The sequence below is a fragment of the Meles meles genome, chromosome 8, assembly GCF_922984935.1.
Source record: "Meles meles chromosome 8, mMelMel3.1 paternal haplotype, whole genome shotgun sequence".
Classification (NCBI taxonomy): Eukaryota; Metazoa; Chordata; class Mammalia; order Carnivora; family Mustelidae; genus Meles; species Meles meles.
Genome location: NC_060073.1, coordinates 95,382,022 through 95,398,182, shown reverse-complemented (window position 1 = coordinate 95,398,182; position 16,161 = coordinate 95,382,022). Strand labels below are relative to the sequence as shown.

At 43.9% G+C, this 16,161-nt stretch overlaps 1 protein-coding gene across 2 annotated transcripts in view; it reads right to left on the bottom strand.

Annotated features, from left to right (window-relative positions):
- Positions 1 to 1,872: 1,872 nt before the first annotated feature.
- Positions 1,873 to 16,161, bottom strand: part of KCNJ1 (potassium inwardly rectifying channel subfamily J member 1) — a 30,123-nt gene continuing 15,834 nt past the window's right edge. The window contains exons 1-2 of one of the 2 annotated variants that reach the window (XM_046016414.1): positions 6,503 to 6,577; positions 1,873 to 4,323 (exon numbers count right to left, since the gene is read on the bottom strand). In XM_046016414.1, the coding sequence (XP_045872370.1) occupies positions 3,184 to 4,323; positions 6,503 to 6,538 (1,176 nt within the window). In that variant the 5' untranslated portion in view covers positions 6,539 to 6,577 and the 3' untranslated portion in view covers positions 1,873 to 3,183. Of the gene's footprint in view, positions 4,324 to 6,502; positions 6,578 to 16,161 lie in introns of those variants that run through there. The other variant, XM_046016415.1, reaches the window with a different exon arrangement.

Genomic DNA, 16,161 nt, shown 5'->3' with positions numbered 1-16,161 from the left:
TTTGTTCTAGATAGGGAAAGATCCCCGGTGCTATGTACCGAACCTTCCCCTGGAGAAGCCATGTCCCATTTTGTGGAAAAATCTCCAAGGAAGGCACCTCCACGGTCCACACAGTCCACCAGCAAAGTTCGTTGCTGTCCTGTGACTCGCCCATTAGCCATGGAAAGAGACACTCGAATCCTCTCACTTCTTAGATTTGGCAGCTTAAGAGGATTTTTTTTTTTTTTTTTGAGAGGATTTTTTCCGTCTACCCTTTCTCTCTTGGAAAATAAATTTGTAGATCATCTCTCAAATCCTAAATCTAAATATTGACACCAGCGTGGACCCAAGTCCTGGGACATTAAACCAGGTTGGGACTCTCCAAATCAAAACCCCCATAGCAAGAAAACTAAATTAGGCACTTCAAAGGGAGTCAGTACCAAGGAAAACTCTGAATGTGGTACAGTGTGATGGGATGCAATTTTTCTTGGAAAGAATAAGAAATACTGGGATAGATAATTCAGTAAATCTAACAATATTGCATACCTGTAGCAATTACAGTACTAATATGGTCTGCTCCTCCTGGGAACAATGGTGCTTCATTGGAATAAAAATCCTGCCTTCAGCATTGGCATTAACCTTTAGGCAAGTTAGCCTTCTGGAACCTTCTATTTCCCATTTATTTTCTTTACTCACTGAGATCCTATGCCTTCAGTCACCCCCTGTTTTTTTGTTTTTTGTTTTTTTTTTTAAAAGATTTTATTTATGTATTTGACAGAGAGAAATCACAATCAGGCAGAGAGGCAGGCAGAGAGAGAGGAGGAAGCAGGCTCCCTGCTGAGCAGAGAGCCCAATGCGGGACTCGATCCCAGGACCCTGAGATCATGACCTGAGCCGAAGGCAGCGGCTTAACCCACTGAGCCACCCAGGTGCCCCAGTCACCCCCTGTTTTTAAACGTTCAGGTTTTTTATGCTGCCTTTGGGTTCCAGCCACCCCTTAGGATTATTAAAAGGTCCTGTGGACCCCCATTTCCTCAGGGTTTTATTGGATATAAGTATATTAATGGTTGCTAGAGTTTGGATGGGAATTTTCATGAAGAAAGAGAACAGGTAGCAGAATGCCTTAATCCTTATAAAGGAATATTTGAAAACACAGATTTCCACTGAAGAACCTAGAAGGAGATGCCAGTCACAAAGATTCCAGTTGGTCAGCTCTCTTAACCATCAAAAGGACTAGATTTACAAGATCATTTCACTTCCACCAATTCCTGAGCATGCTGTTAATGAGCAGAACAGACCAGAAGGAATGTGTTCTGACCTGCCAGTTTGTGAAGGGACTACAGAGCCATAAAACCTCATGACAGTGGGCCAGCAGAGAATTCTGGCTTCCTTGGGCTTGCCATACCTCATTTCCTTTAGCTTTGTCAATAGACCAAATTGTGGGGTCGGTACACTTACAGGCACGGACTAATCTCCCTTGTAGGCCAGTTGCATCCAGCGTTAAGGCCACTGACAAAGTGCACAACTCTTAGCCCATCAGACTTTGTACTGGTCTTGCTCAGAATGACCAGAGCATGTGTATGAATCTGAACAAACTCGCACCAGGTCTGGGAAGACAGAACCATCATCAGTGAAAACTGCCACCACCACCATTTTGTGTGCCCACGACACACTGGAATGATCATCAGGACTGGCACAGAAAGAGAGGCATGTCTGTAACCACAGGGTCATTTCCTCCAGGGTGAGCTGGCATCCAGACAACATTTGGTCCTATTTGCCATCTTCCCATCCCACCCACGTTGCCCAGGAGAAAGTCCACCCTCAGCAAAAGGGATGTCCCCTATTGGTCTATTACAATTAATGCACAATAACTGACCCTTTTGGAACCACATGCACAGTTTCAGAAATTTAATTTATGAATCAACACACTGAAAACATTTTGATTCCTAAGGTGCTTTGAGTCCCATTCCTTCCAGAAAAGATTCAAAATCATGGAGGTGGAGGACCGAATGAGACATTCATAGTAAAACCCTTTCCTAAAGATCAATCCTTATATTAAGTTGGTCCCTTTGAGGAAGATGTCTTGTTGGCCCTCAGAGGAAAACACACCTCATGTTTGCCTCCCTGTGGGTCACAGACCCTTTCCTCTCCACAAGTCTTCTTTAGCAACAGCATTTCAGTACAAACTCAAGGCACAAAAACACAAGATAATTTTTCTCTCAGAAGCACTGGAAGTGCTGTCCCTCCTAAGGTGACATTTGCCTTCAAACTCTTCACTGCCTTCTTGGAAGACCAGGAAATATTCTTGTAATGGATTTGTAGCCCCTTATCCCACTTAGCACAAACTGGAAGAAATATCATCACCATTTTCAAATCAAGCATTCTTTCTTTAGGAAAGTGTTTTGAGATTCTAGGGTGATGATTTATCCTCTGTCTAAATGTACCATGTGATATCATTTGGACCAAAAACCAAAACCCAAAACCCAGTGTCTGGATGTGCTATAAAGCAGGTTAAGCTCAGTGTTCCTCCCCACGTTGGATACGTAGAGATGCAAAGTCCATGGCCTGAGCCTTCCCTTGCTCTTCAGGAAACACAACATGACCCAGACTAAGATGGAAGTTCCAAAAACCAGGGCTGGAGAAGCTCAGAGCCTCACAATGTTCTTGGAGTACCAGTCTTTTCTTACCATCTTTGATTAGTTCATCTCCTCCAACCAACCAAAAATGGCTCTCCCAAGGGAGACCATTTTTCCCTTGATAAAAGCCACCAATGTTAAAATAAAAGTGGCTTGTTTCTTATCAGTAGAATCAAAATGAGAATATGGTTTTCCCTTGATCCTTTCTAAAGCTCATAACTTCTTTAAGAAGACTTTTAAGATCTCATTTGGCCTGTCCATGAAACTTTTGAGGATTCTGTTTCTATCAATACTGCATGATTTCAAATAATTGTATTCAAGATTCCAAGTGAACTCCTATGGCTTCCATACTGCCATTTCCTGTAAGAATATTGCATGTTCTAATGTAGTTGCCTTGTAGAGCTATGTATCTTATAAGATTGTGGCTGTGGGGTTCAGAGGCATGGTGCTGATAGACATTGAAGGCTCTTGTTCTAATTTCATATCCTCAAATTGTTGATTGCTTCCAAATACTTCTAGTCACTAGATATCTTCAAGACTTCAATTTACTCCTGTTGAAAAACCACTGTCACATCTTGGTGTCATCTGTTTCACTGACTTCTGACAAACTGAAGTTGGGATTGTCATAGCCTCTCTTTATCCTGGCCCTAGCATCTCTCTCATTATAAAGGCACAAGGCACAATGAGGGGTCTCAACTTCCACAGTTTTGCTAAAGTTATGGAAATCCACTCGGTATTTCCCTTCCTTAGTCTTGGATACTATGGGAGCAAAACGGTAACCCCAGAGCACCTCTTCTGGGACATAGGATGTCCGGACTTGGCAGGTAGCACTGGTTGATTCCACTGTGCCATCTAAAAACACCACTAATTCAAAGTCTTGTTGGGGAAGGGTTTCTGCTGCCATGTTGAAGAATGGGCTGTTTTGATCAATGACATGGTAAATTGTCAATGGGGAGATGAAGAATAAATTTTCATTCCCTGCATCAACTACAAAGTTGATATTGATCTGGTCCAAAATAATGGTCTCTCCTTCAGGAGTGACTGTGGTCCTCAGGAGCTTTCCATATATGTGGCTCCCAATAAGGAGGCTCTTCCTAAGATTAGCCACACGGATTAGGAGACAAAGCTTCCCGCCCCGTTTACTGATCACTGCATTCTTGCTGAAGGTAATGGTCTTGGCACGTTTCTTGGGTCTGGAGATCTTGGCTAAAATGGCACCACACATGAAAGAATTGATGATGACTCCAAGTATAGACTGGAAGATAAGGAGAAAAATGGCAGTGCCACATTGTTCTGTCACACACCTGAATCCATATCCAATGGTCACTTGTGTTTCCAGAGAAAACAGAAAAGCTGAGGTCAAGCCATTAATGTTCTCCACACAAGGGGTGTGGTTGACAGAAGGATGGAACTCAGGGAGATCTTTGTGGATGTAGGCTACCGCATACCACAGAAGACCAAAGAAGAACCAACTCCCCAAGAAGGCCGAAATGAAGATGGTCATTTTGTATCTCCATTTGAGGTCAAGCACAGTTGTCCAGATGTCCACAAAGAATATAAACCTTGACTGGGCCTCCACATTGCCAAACTCTATGTTGCATCTTCCATCTTTGGAGACCAGCCTAGCTCTTTGCCGAGAATGCCCAAAAAAGTGAGCGACAAACCATTTCCGAAGATGTTTGAACATTCTTTCTGTCAACACTCTGATCTGAAATACATCAAAAACAAACAAAACAAAATGATGTTTACAGCAGCAGTGGACTAGGTGACTCACATGTATGAAAGATTATTCAAAACAATCTGATTTACTGATCATTCAGGAAAGCTGACAGTTTATTCTGGATACAACAATACTATTTTCAATTGAAACTTTCCACCAGAAGATCATATTGCTTAAATATAAAGGGGAAAAATAATTGCAGAGAGATAGAAATGGAAGGAACTTAAGAGGGCATGTATTCAAGTGTTTCCTGACCTTAGTCAGTGGCACACAAACTTAAAAATGTATGTGATGACCAATCTATGACCTGTATTATGATTTATCTGGTATTATTCTTTAAATTGATTCTCCTTTTACTTTAATAAAGTTTTGCCTTCTGCTTAGCAAAAATAGCTGTGAAAGCAGAAGCTGAAAGGACCGTTTGTATTTTTGTAATATATAAAAATAAATAACCATTAAAAGGGTTCATCAATATAGTACTTAAACCATCTTCTTTACTGCCATTCTCACTCAATAGTAAAAGAAATCTTGTCCCAATTATTGTCCCACTTATCCAGTGAAGGCACTGAGATTCAGAAAATTTTAACAGTATAGCCAAAGCCATGTACTCACCAGTGGCAGGATGACAACTAAAAACATAAACCATAAGGTTCCCTGCTTCCAATCCGGAGGAACCTCTAATAGGCTGCATCTCAGCTATTAAATTTTACATTCTAAAGTCAGATTTGCCTGAAACATTTTAAGACAAATATTGGTCACCTAACTTTTTTTTTTTTTTTTAATGCTTCAGACTATTTAGAACAGAGCTCCTTAATACAGTTTGGTCAAGTCCTACCATATGATCTCAGGAGTTTGCTCAATGGAGGTACAACCCTCTTTCCTTTTTCTCTCTATGATATGCCAAGATTCCTAAGAGGAATATTATGATGGTCACCATCAATATCTCACGCTTTCTTCCCTGCTTCTTAGCTGAAGGGCTGGGAAGCTCTGAATTAAATAATATTCCAAATAATTCTCCATAAACGTAGAACCATGCTTTATTCACTCCTCTGCCCCAGCTGCTAACACAGTCTATAGGCACTCACAAGTTATTCAATGAGCATGAATGGAATAACTCAGTGAATGAAGTAAGCTCTTCAAAATACCATCTACTCAATGGTTTCTTGTTGATGACATTTTTGTGACTTCCAGTTTACAGCAAGAAAGGTGAAGGGATTTTCCCCTAAACAGCCAACAATGATGAAAGCCACGGTTATCAACACTAGACTACCTCCTCCCCTAGCTGTGCCCTCCCCCACTCCAAGGTGCGCCCACCATGGTTAGCAAGGTCTTTGTGGTATTTTTAATTAAATGTAAATATGTTTCTAAAATAGACTTCAAAATCCCCCTTCAAAAATGTGTTTATTCATACAAACCAGGAAGCGAAACCAACTTAGTGATACATGTTAAACAAAAGTACTATCCCACAGTGTTTTGTTCATAGCCTTAAACTAGGTGAAAACATAAGAAGCCAACACCAGGTAGAAGTGGTGAAGAGAAAACCACAGCTGTGGTGATTTGAAAATTTGAGGACAAGTTCTAAAGCTACAGAGAAAGAAAAGGCTACCAGGAGAGCAAACAGCAGGCACAAACTCAGAGAGCCCTGCCCACATCCCACCCAACCCTCATGGATCTCAAGTCCCCAAAGAGTCCTAAGGGTTGGTTCCAAGTGAGCCACACTGAAGAAGAGTCTACCCCTCCCCAGGCTCTCTCCTTTCTCCACACACACATAGTTTAAACTGGCTTACACTCGTCTCTCCCCCCGGGTCATGGAAGCTCACACACTGTTTTACATGCTCTTCATAGAAATAAAATAATAATTCTCAAGCCAACATTTATCAGGCAAATCCACATTCTCTTTGTCACGCGTTATATTTCCAGAGATGACTTCTGAAACATGCCTTCTGAGTTTTCTTCCTCACAACTTTTCTCTTCCAGTCTCTCTTAAGTTCATTTCATTTTTGAAAATGAATATTTCTGTAGAATGAATAAGTAGCCTCTGATATATCTCTTTAATAAGTCTGGGTTTCCTTGCCTGCATTACTAATAAAATATCTGCCTGGCCTTGCAAAGAGCTAAAACAAAAACAAGCAGCTTATAATGACTTCCCCAGACCGTCTGCACTTACCAACATCCTAAGCATATTCCGACTCGATGTATCCATGCCTGGGGAAAGCAAGGAAGTGGCCTTGGGAGTTGGTCTCTGTCTGCAGGCTGAGTTCTTTTAGACTCGGCCTAATTTATTTCAGGGTTTGGTCAGTGGACTGATGCTAATTTGTACTAGCTTGAAAACACTTAATTTGATAGTGGACTTGGGTGGCTTAAACCAAAGCAATTGGTTGTTCTCAGCCCAAGCCCCAAGCTGGGTATGTAGTGTTTTTTTTTTTTTCCCCAGACCTCACATGGCTTGAATACCGTCATGCTAAGACATGACAGCCCCCCAGCTAAGGTCCCTGGGCAGCAGGCATGGCGTGAGTTCCAGCATTTTCCTCCTCTCTTTTGCCACGCTCTATATAGCTCTCTTGTTGTTTCTCATAGGTCATGCCTGTTAGCTTTTCACAAGAAAGAATTAGTTATCATCGATCTCTGAGCCTGTTCTCTGAAACACACTGAGATCCTGAGATTTCCAAGTGTTCACAAAGATACAGGTGAATATATAGACTTAGATCAGTAAATATTTGTAAGATGAAAGTAAGGTAACACCAGGAAGAAACAAGATACCGGTCAATCTCTCTATACAATAGTATCTGTTATGTAAGAAACAGATTTAAAAAACAGCCTTTATTGTTGGAATTATTTTATAAAATCTGGCATTTACTGAAGGTACTTTTCACATGTACTGTGTTGGCCAATGCTGTTGATTTATTTACTCAAAGAGTGAGAAGAATGATACCTAAAGAATGTAAGAATATGGGGTAAATCCATCCCTTGACCAAACCCACAATTCACATGGCAGACCCATTGTAATCAGCACATAGCCTACTTTGCTTAGACACTGACATCTCATCTAGCCACAGACAGAGCAAATATGTATTTTTTGTACTACAGGGTGGTCAGAGATTGACCCTGGTTGTGTAGCATGTACGGATTTTAGGTTATTTTCTACTGAAATCAGTAAATCTTAATAGCAAGCAAAGGGCTGCACATTAGCTAATATTTACCAAGGTACTCTTAGCGGCCTGGCAAAGCAGGTGAATTCTATTATTGCCATTTTTTCCCTTCAGTGCTCCAGTATTCTTGTTCTGTAAAGAGTCTGTTCTCAGAAAAGAGACTTTTTGTACACTTCCCAAACACTGAGTGTATGTTTATTGTGTAGGATTTCAAAAACAAATCAAAGCTGCTCCCATTCTCAAGGGGCTTACAGTCAAATGAGGAAGTGAGCTCAAGAAACCAGCAATTACAATGTGGTATGGTGTGCATCTGCCCAAAGGAACACCTTTTCTAAAATATCTCCATTGGTGGCTCAGTGGATTAAAGCCTCTGCCTTTGGCTCAGGTCATGATCCCAGGGTCCTGGGATCGAGCCCCACATCGGGGTCTCTGCTGAGCAGGGAGCCTGCTTCCCCCCTCTCACCCTGCCTGCCTTTCTGCCTGCTTGTGATCTCTGTCTGTAAATAAATAAATAAAATCTTTAAGAAAATAAAATAAAATAAAATGTCTCCATCAGATGGGTATCCATGCTCTGCCCAATACTTCAGGGGACAGAAAAGTCACTGTATTTTTGCATTCATTAATTTATTTTTCTATCATGTTTCAATAATGTTGCTGCTAGTATGTGTGTCAGGCTCTGTGTTAGACTTTAGAGATGTGATCCTTTGCCAAATGGCACCTTCCTTGTCACTGAGAAGAAGATTCCAGTCAAGTGTGGGTGGTAGGCGATGTCAAGATGAGAAACAGTGGGAATGATCTGGGGAGCATCTTTTTTTTTTCTAAGATTTTATTTATTTATTTGACAGAGAGAGATCACAAGTAGGCAGAGAGTCAGGCAGAGAGAGAGAGAGGGAGGGAAGCAGGTTCCCCACTGAGCAGACAGCCCGATGTGGGGCTCAATCCCAGGATCCTGGAATCATTACCTAAGCCGAAGGCAGAGGCCTTAACGCACTGAGCCACCCAGGCACCCCTGGGGAGCATCTTATCTGACAGGCAAAGACATGTTATCAAGGGCAAGACGTGAGGATGGTGTTAGACTCACCTGTCATAGGCACTATAACTATTCGTTGACCGATGACAAAGAAATCCATCAACCCATGCATCAAAGCAATGAGTTTGCTGTCACTTCTATGGGTCTTCCTCGAATGGCGATATTTCAGAAGAGACACACCTGAGTGTGTAGTAATTAACCAAATGCGCTGTAACTGTGTATGACCCAGACTCTGGGGCAGCAGAAGAAAGAGAGTGTGAGGGGCTGAGAGAGAAGCCAGGTGACTGTCAGTGAGAGACACAAGGCTGGAAAGGCAAGCAAGGGCCACACTCTCGGTGATGGAACACCTTGTGGGATATTTTCATTGTTGACTTAAATAACAAACCAGTACGAAGAACAGTGGTCCAGTTCTGCTTCAGGGATGACTCGTGGTAATTCTAATGAAGTCTGAGGTCTCTTTCGCTTAGGGGTCCTTCAAATTCCTGAAAATAAGCTTATTGTCCTCCTGGATCTCCTTCTGTCTGTAAAAATGCACCCTTGGTTTGCATACAATGTGAGTCTGCCTTGTTGTCAGGTCTCTCACCGCCTTACTTCCACTGGGGACATTTCTCAAGAGTTGAGACTTTTATGTTAAACATAGGACCCACAAGTTCTGGGTCCCGAGTGCAGAAATCAAATGATTTTCTGTGGTTCCTTTGCAACCGCGATGGAGGAGTTCAAGTTTCCTTCAAATTTTGCTGCTTTGTTTAAGCCAACAATCAACTGAGTCAATAAACATGGCCAACTAAGCACAGCCACGCACCGAACGGGATTCTGGGGCACGGTCTCGGCCTTCTCCGTTAACATGATCAAGCCAACACTTGACTTATTGAACATTTACTATGTATCAGGTGCTAGGCTAGGAAAGCTTTAAAAAGAATTAGGCACCACAGCCCCTGCTCCCCAGTCCCTCACAGATAGGAAGCGATTGGGTTATCGCAGTGGGGCAAGTTTGCTGCCCCAAAAGGCTTAAGCATGGGGTTTAAAGCAACCATCAAAAGAGGAGACCCAGCAGGCTGGGTGTCAAGTTTACGCTCTTCTGCACACAACTCCGCTAAGGTGCGCTGCACCTAGCTGCGAGGCAGAGCACTTCCTGTTTCCTATGGAAATGATCTCAAGCTATCGTAGGCTATCCACCCAACTGGGTTTGCAAACGCTCAGGACCCTGGCAAGCCCTGAGTCATCTAGCTCCCAGGCTACCCCCAGAACCTACAGGAGACAGAGGGCTGTTTCCCTTTCCTTCAGTAATTCCGGGAGAAGTCACCACTGACGTCTTTAGCACCATCAGACAGCTCACTTCTCAAATAGACCCTGGCAGGGCCGGTAGGAACCAATTTTCCTGGTCCTGTAGCTTTTTTTTTTTTAAAGATTTTATTTATTTATTTGACAGAGAGAGATCACAAGTAGATAGAGAGGCAGGCAGAGAGAGAGAGAGAGAGAGGGAAGCAGACTCCCTGCTGAGCAGAGAGCCTGATGCGGGACTCGATTCCAGGACCCTGAGATCATGACCTGAGCCGAAGGCAGTGGCTTAACCCACTGAGCCACCCAGGCGCCCCCTGATCCTGTAGCTCTTAAAGGCCATCTGAACCTCAGGACTCTTCCAGGCTAGATGTAGGAAAGCATTTCAGAAACATGTCACCTTTCCTCTGGGATAAGGGCTGTCCCAGATCCCGTCCACTGTGAAGCCACAAATCCACTTGTGTCCAGGGTGGGCACACAACACAGGCTTTCCTGGGTGCCTGGCTCCTTCCCATGAAAAGAGTGTGGGAACGAGAGCCAGGGAATCACAAGGCTATAGGGTGTTGGTGCTCTCATAAAGGACACCGTGTTCTGTAGACTTCTCTGGAGCCAGCTGGGCCACCAGTATTACCAGAATAACTTCAGAGGTGTGCCAGGCATGGAGGTTAAGAGAGGATGGGAGGACCTAGGCCAGGATGTTCATGGCACAGGTAATAACTAAAGGCAGCGTGACAGGTGGAAGGAACATTATCTTGGGTACGCAGAGACATGGATTTGAACTCTAGCTGTCACTTAATGACCAGGTGACCCGAGAAAGCCACATAATCCTTCTGACATGTGTCCTCACCTGTGAAATGGCTGTTAAAATATACTTTCCAAGACTAGAGTGTGTTCTCAGTGCAATCACTTATGTGAAGTTCCTAGACATAGAGATCGAACAATAGTCAGAACTGTTATTATTAGGGTACAAATTTAAATGTGGGTAATAGTTTACCAGGTGTCACTGACCCAGGCCATTTGAAGTCTCTGCTGTGTGGAGTCAAATGGGCTATACTGGAGACAACATCCAGGTGAAGGCAAAGGCTTGTAGGAAAGTGACAAAGCTTCCCCAGAACATCTCTGCCTATGAACCATACATGGAGCCGAAGACTCAGGAAAAGGGAATGTGTTTTTATAAAGGCTTTGCCTAGAACAAAGGCTTTGTGACTGCAGCAGAAGCCTTATCTTGCAGAGGTGGAAAGAGGATAGAGGGTATGAGAATGATTCTTCACAAGCCTGCCCAGAGGTATGGCACCTGGAGTGATGCTGTCCTTCTCCAACCATAGACATTGACTAAGCCTTGATCGTTTTACTGAATATATACACATATGCCCTCTGCAAAGGGTCTTGGCACTGCTATGGGCTGTCCTGGCTGTCTCCACTAGGGCTCTCTGTTCTTCTGTTGAACACGAACAGTGTCACAGAACATCGATGTTAGATAAGGCCATTCTGTAATCATGCCTGAACACAGACGAAAACCTGAACATTGTTCAAACCACAAAAATGACCCAAATCCCCCTATGTGGGCTATTAGAAGTGATCTGCTGCTTCTTTACAAATAATGACATTAGCTACGCACCAGTCTTCACCCGTTCTAGATGATAAGATTTATTGACATAATGACTCATAGAATTACTCTGAATTACTGAAATCTAACCCAGAGGAAAGTAGCTTCTTTAAATCTTCCCCAAATCACATAACAAGCCCAAATCCTCTTTAACTGTGTCCTAGTCCCCAGGGAGCCTCCCCACAGTTCTTCACGGTGTGTGTTCTCACTAGCTGCAAAAAGCCGATTTGTTACATTACCGGGGTCTTCCGGGGGCTCTTGGGCTGGGACAATTGGTACCACTAAAGGACAGAAGAGCACACAGAACAAAAGGTGTAACTAAGAAGGTCATAAAGCCATTTTACAGGCCATATGTTCACTTTACACATTTGTTTGCTTTTGTATCCGGATGTGAAGAATCAAGGAAATAACCAAATTTAAATACAAAAAGTCACAAAGAGGAGTTAAAATTTTCAGACACAGGTTTTCAAGTCTCTCTAGCTGTCTTGCTTACCACAACCATTGGCCGCCGTGAGATAATTACACTCTCCCTGCAAAGACCTCTATTTCCACATGGCAGGTGGATTGGGTCCTAGCAGGAAATGTCAAGAGGTGTGATGTTCCCACGAATTCATCCAGCCTGGGAGCTAGTGAAGCTGGACCCAAACAAGATGTCTACAGGGTCTTCCCAGCCTTTGCTGACAGCGTGCATTGGTTGTGGAATTGGAAACCTATGCTTTGGAAACTGGGTGTTTATTCTGTGTGTATTTTCAGGATTGATTCCTTATTGTTCTTCATAACTGTTCCTTAGGGTAGTTAGGAACTGCTAGCATGTCTCAGCTACATGGAGAAGGACCAAAAGGAGGCACTTCCTCTATGCCTGGCTCACAGTTTTGAAGAGAAATCAACACACCCCTGGGTGTGGTGAGGAGCGGTGACAGCAGAATGAGAGAGCACCAGAAGACAAGAGAAACTCACAGCCACACAGGTGGTTTCTATTCCAAAGGTTTTCCAAGAATTCTTCTCCTCTAAACTGCAGGGAGTTCAGCTCTTTACCAGGAAGGCATTGCTTTATTGGGTCTGAGTGGACTAAGCCACAGATAACAGAGGAAGTCAAGGTAGAAGTGAAGATGCACAGCTCAAACTGAATGAAGAGAAAGACCAGAGCAGAGCAAAGTCTCCTGAGAGTGGGAAATGGCTATTAAGACGCCATGGAGGGCTTCCCTACCCTGTACCCTGCTGACAGCTTTAGAAGACCAGTTGCACTCTCCTGCATTCTGTGTGAACAGCGCCCTCTAGAGCACAATGCAAACGGTGCCCCATCTGAGCCCTGAAATTCTGGGGTCTGGATAGCCTTGGATGTTGGGCCAGGCACAAGAGTATTCTTCACATATATTTTTACTGTTGAATTCTCATGATAAACCTAGCAGCTGGGGATCAGAGATTCAGCAAAGTTAAGCGATTTTCCTCAAGGTCACAAAGCAAAAAGCCCAAAGAGCAGAGATCAGAGGAATCTAGCTCTGCCTAACTGAGAAGTCCTTGCTTTTAAGCCCTATAGCATACTCAAAACAGTTACTGAACAATGCAGAGGGAAGGCAAACATTTTTTTGGCACCGACTTACTATGCACCAACAATGGTGATAAGGCAGAGATCCCATAGCAGGCAAGAAGCTAGCATGAGACAAAACATTTTATGAAGACACAAAACCTGAAAGGAAAAGGAGGATTTGGATTGGTGGGCAGGGGAGAGGTTTCCAGGGACAAGAAGCAGTGGCAAAAGCACCGGAAAAGGGGAGAGAGGAAGAGTGTGTGCGAGGCCCTTTGGCCCCCATGGAAAGGGCCCAGGGCCAACTGGACTGGATTCATAGGTACGTGGTGGTGGATAAGGCCACGGGCCCCCAAATTACAAGAAGGGTCTCATAATGCTGGGCAGAGTTCAGGAAGGGTCACGATGTCAAAGTAATTAGGACATGATTGTGGAAACAGCTGAAGATGTCCTGTTAAACATGGTGCTTTCTCTGGAAACTTCTATAGACTGTCTTGGCTCGAGCCAACTGTTGTCAGTGACCTGAAGTTATGGCAATGACATCTATTTGGAGTCATTTCTAGATATCTATAGAGTACAGTTACGTCACCGTCCACAGTCAGAAGTTCATTGACAGTGAGGCTAGTGAGGGGGGCACAGGGAGCTTCCTCCCCAGTGGAAGAGGAAATCTTGCCAGCGATAGTGAGCTGAGCCCGGGGTCCTCACTGCTCGAGCAGGAGGGCAAAGCACCCAGACGTGGGAGTTGGTCAGTTCAGCGACACTAACTGAGTGGCCAAGGTCATTCCTGGGCAACAGCGAGGATACAGACAAAGGAAGACGCACAGGGGACACTGGCTCTCCCTCCTCCCAACCCCAGCCTGGCTACTTAGGTTCAACCTGAAGGCCATTTCTCAGAAAGAAACTTAAATGGCAGGTTTGCAAAGGGACAAAAGTCCCTGATCACGCCTTCCCCATTCACATCGGATTCCTTCCCCTTATAATAGTTTATTGTATTATTTTCTTTGGGGGCGGGGGATAGTTTCTACAGTCATTTCAACCTACACATTTTCTTCTGTGGAGGTTTGGGGGCAGTGACCCCATCCATGCCTTCCATTGCTTTATCCCCAATGCCAGCCTAGAGTAGAACCTCAAGAAACATTCGTCAAGAAATAAATAGCTCCAGCAAGGTATGAAAGACTCAAAGCGCTTGGTTCACAGAAGGGGATATGGCGAGGGAAACAGAACCTAACACTGCTCTCTGTTGGTGGGACTCAGTCTCTGCAGCACTAGGACCAGGCAGATGATTGGGTCTTGTGGCCTCCGGCTCCTCATAACCAAACCCTTATCTGGCTTTCTTCTAGCCTGGGTGGTCTGCTGCCTTGTTTACTGAGAAGACAATGTGAGCATCAAGCCCCTTGCTTCTTCTTAAGAGGGTCAGGAGATGACTTTCAAAGCTCCACGTACTACCAAAACTTGCAGTGGCCAAGAGAGCTCCTAGGTTTGGGTTTGGAATTTACCAACTTGCCTTTGTCAGGCTACACACAGGATCAGGGTGGAAGTCCAGTAGGAAAGACACCTGGTAAAATACAGCAAACGTGGTTGTTGACTGAAGAGAGAGGACAGATCCCTAGAGGATCCTGGGGGAAATTTCAGTCCATCTGTCCGAGGAGCAGATGGGATTCCCTCCACAAAGGAAAGGGTGGAAGGATGGGTTCTAAGATTCCTCATGTGCACTTTGGTCAGACCTCTTGAGGGTCACTATCCTACCTGTTGAATTCTAGTTTCTTTTTTTTTTTTAAGATTTTATTTACTTATTTGAGAGAGAGAGAGAGCTCAAGCATGAGCAGAGGGGAGGGCCAGAGGGAGAGGGAGAAGCAGATTCCTTGTGGAGCACGGAACCCAATGGGGGGGCTCCATCCCAGGACCCCGGGATCATGATCTGAGCCAAAGGCAGATGCTTAACCGACTGAGCCACCCAGGTGCCCCTGAATTCTAGTTTCTAATGAACCTGTGACAAAAAATGGAACTAACACAATGACTCAAAGATGTTTCTAGTCTCATGGCCTTTTTATTCTCATGTCTACTCAAAAGAACTCATGACAGTGCAGACATCTTTGTTCAGGTCTAGATGTATAATCTGGAACCAACATATGGTATTCTCAAAAGATGGTATGTGAACAGAAATCACTTGCATATAGTAAGTCATATTGCTTAGGTTAAGATATTAAGTATCTTAAAAAAATCTTTTATTGGATTATTTAGAAAGTGAAGAATGATTTTTGCAAATAAAGTAATCATCCTCTCCCTTGTTTATCTTGTAAAAGTATGTGTTGGGGGAGTTTGTTTGTCTGAAAACTGTGCACATGTACAATGAAATAATTCTTAAATTTCATCTTTTGAGCCACCCATCTCAAATGGCACCAGGATTGAGTAAAAGAATTTAAATGTTTACAAAAAGTTGTATTTGTTATTAGTGCAGGAATCCTGTCATTAGTGTGACCCTTATAGTTCTCCGTGGTTTGGGTTGGTGTTACATCGACTCAGTCTTTCCAGCCCAGAAACGAATAAATTCCCCATGGACTGGACATTCTGAACATACTTCCCTGAGTGTCCCCAACAGGAGAGTCCACTTTGTTTTCAAGAGAACATACAGAATTCCAGCCCTTGAAAATTTCTAAAATAGGGGCCCAATTCAGCTAATGCCTGAGTGATGGCACCTGGAGACTAGAATTCATGATGCCATGCCCGACGTGAAGGGTCTCGTGTTGGTGGGATAGCCCAGCTTCGGGTTCTTGAGTTTGGAGGGGAGCTCTGGATGCCTTCTCATTTCACATTCTTGCTTATATTTAATCCTCTATGAGGGTTGCCTCAAGTGGCTCCCAGGCAGGACTGAAGAAGTGGGTACGTGCTGTTTGGATCTGGAGTCAGTCACTCACATCACTTACGTCACTTACGTCAGTCACTGGGTGCCACCTAACCTCTCAGTGTGTTCATCTGAGAAATGGGGACATCCACTTTGATCTTGCAAATGGCTGGAAAGAGCTTCGATGACAACTTGGACATGGAACATGATCGAGCCCTTAGCATCCTCAGTTTGAGTCCAACTCTAATTTCCTTTCCAGTGACAGTCTGCCACCCACTGACAGACCCCATGACATTATTATCTGCCATGCTTTTCATTCTGGGATGCTCTATGCCCAGCTGCAGAGCATCACGCTTCCCAGAAAGGTGACAGGAAGGGCAAGGTTCTCAGATAAAC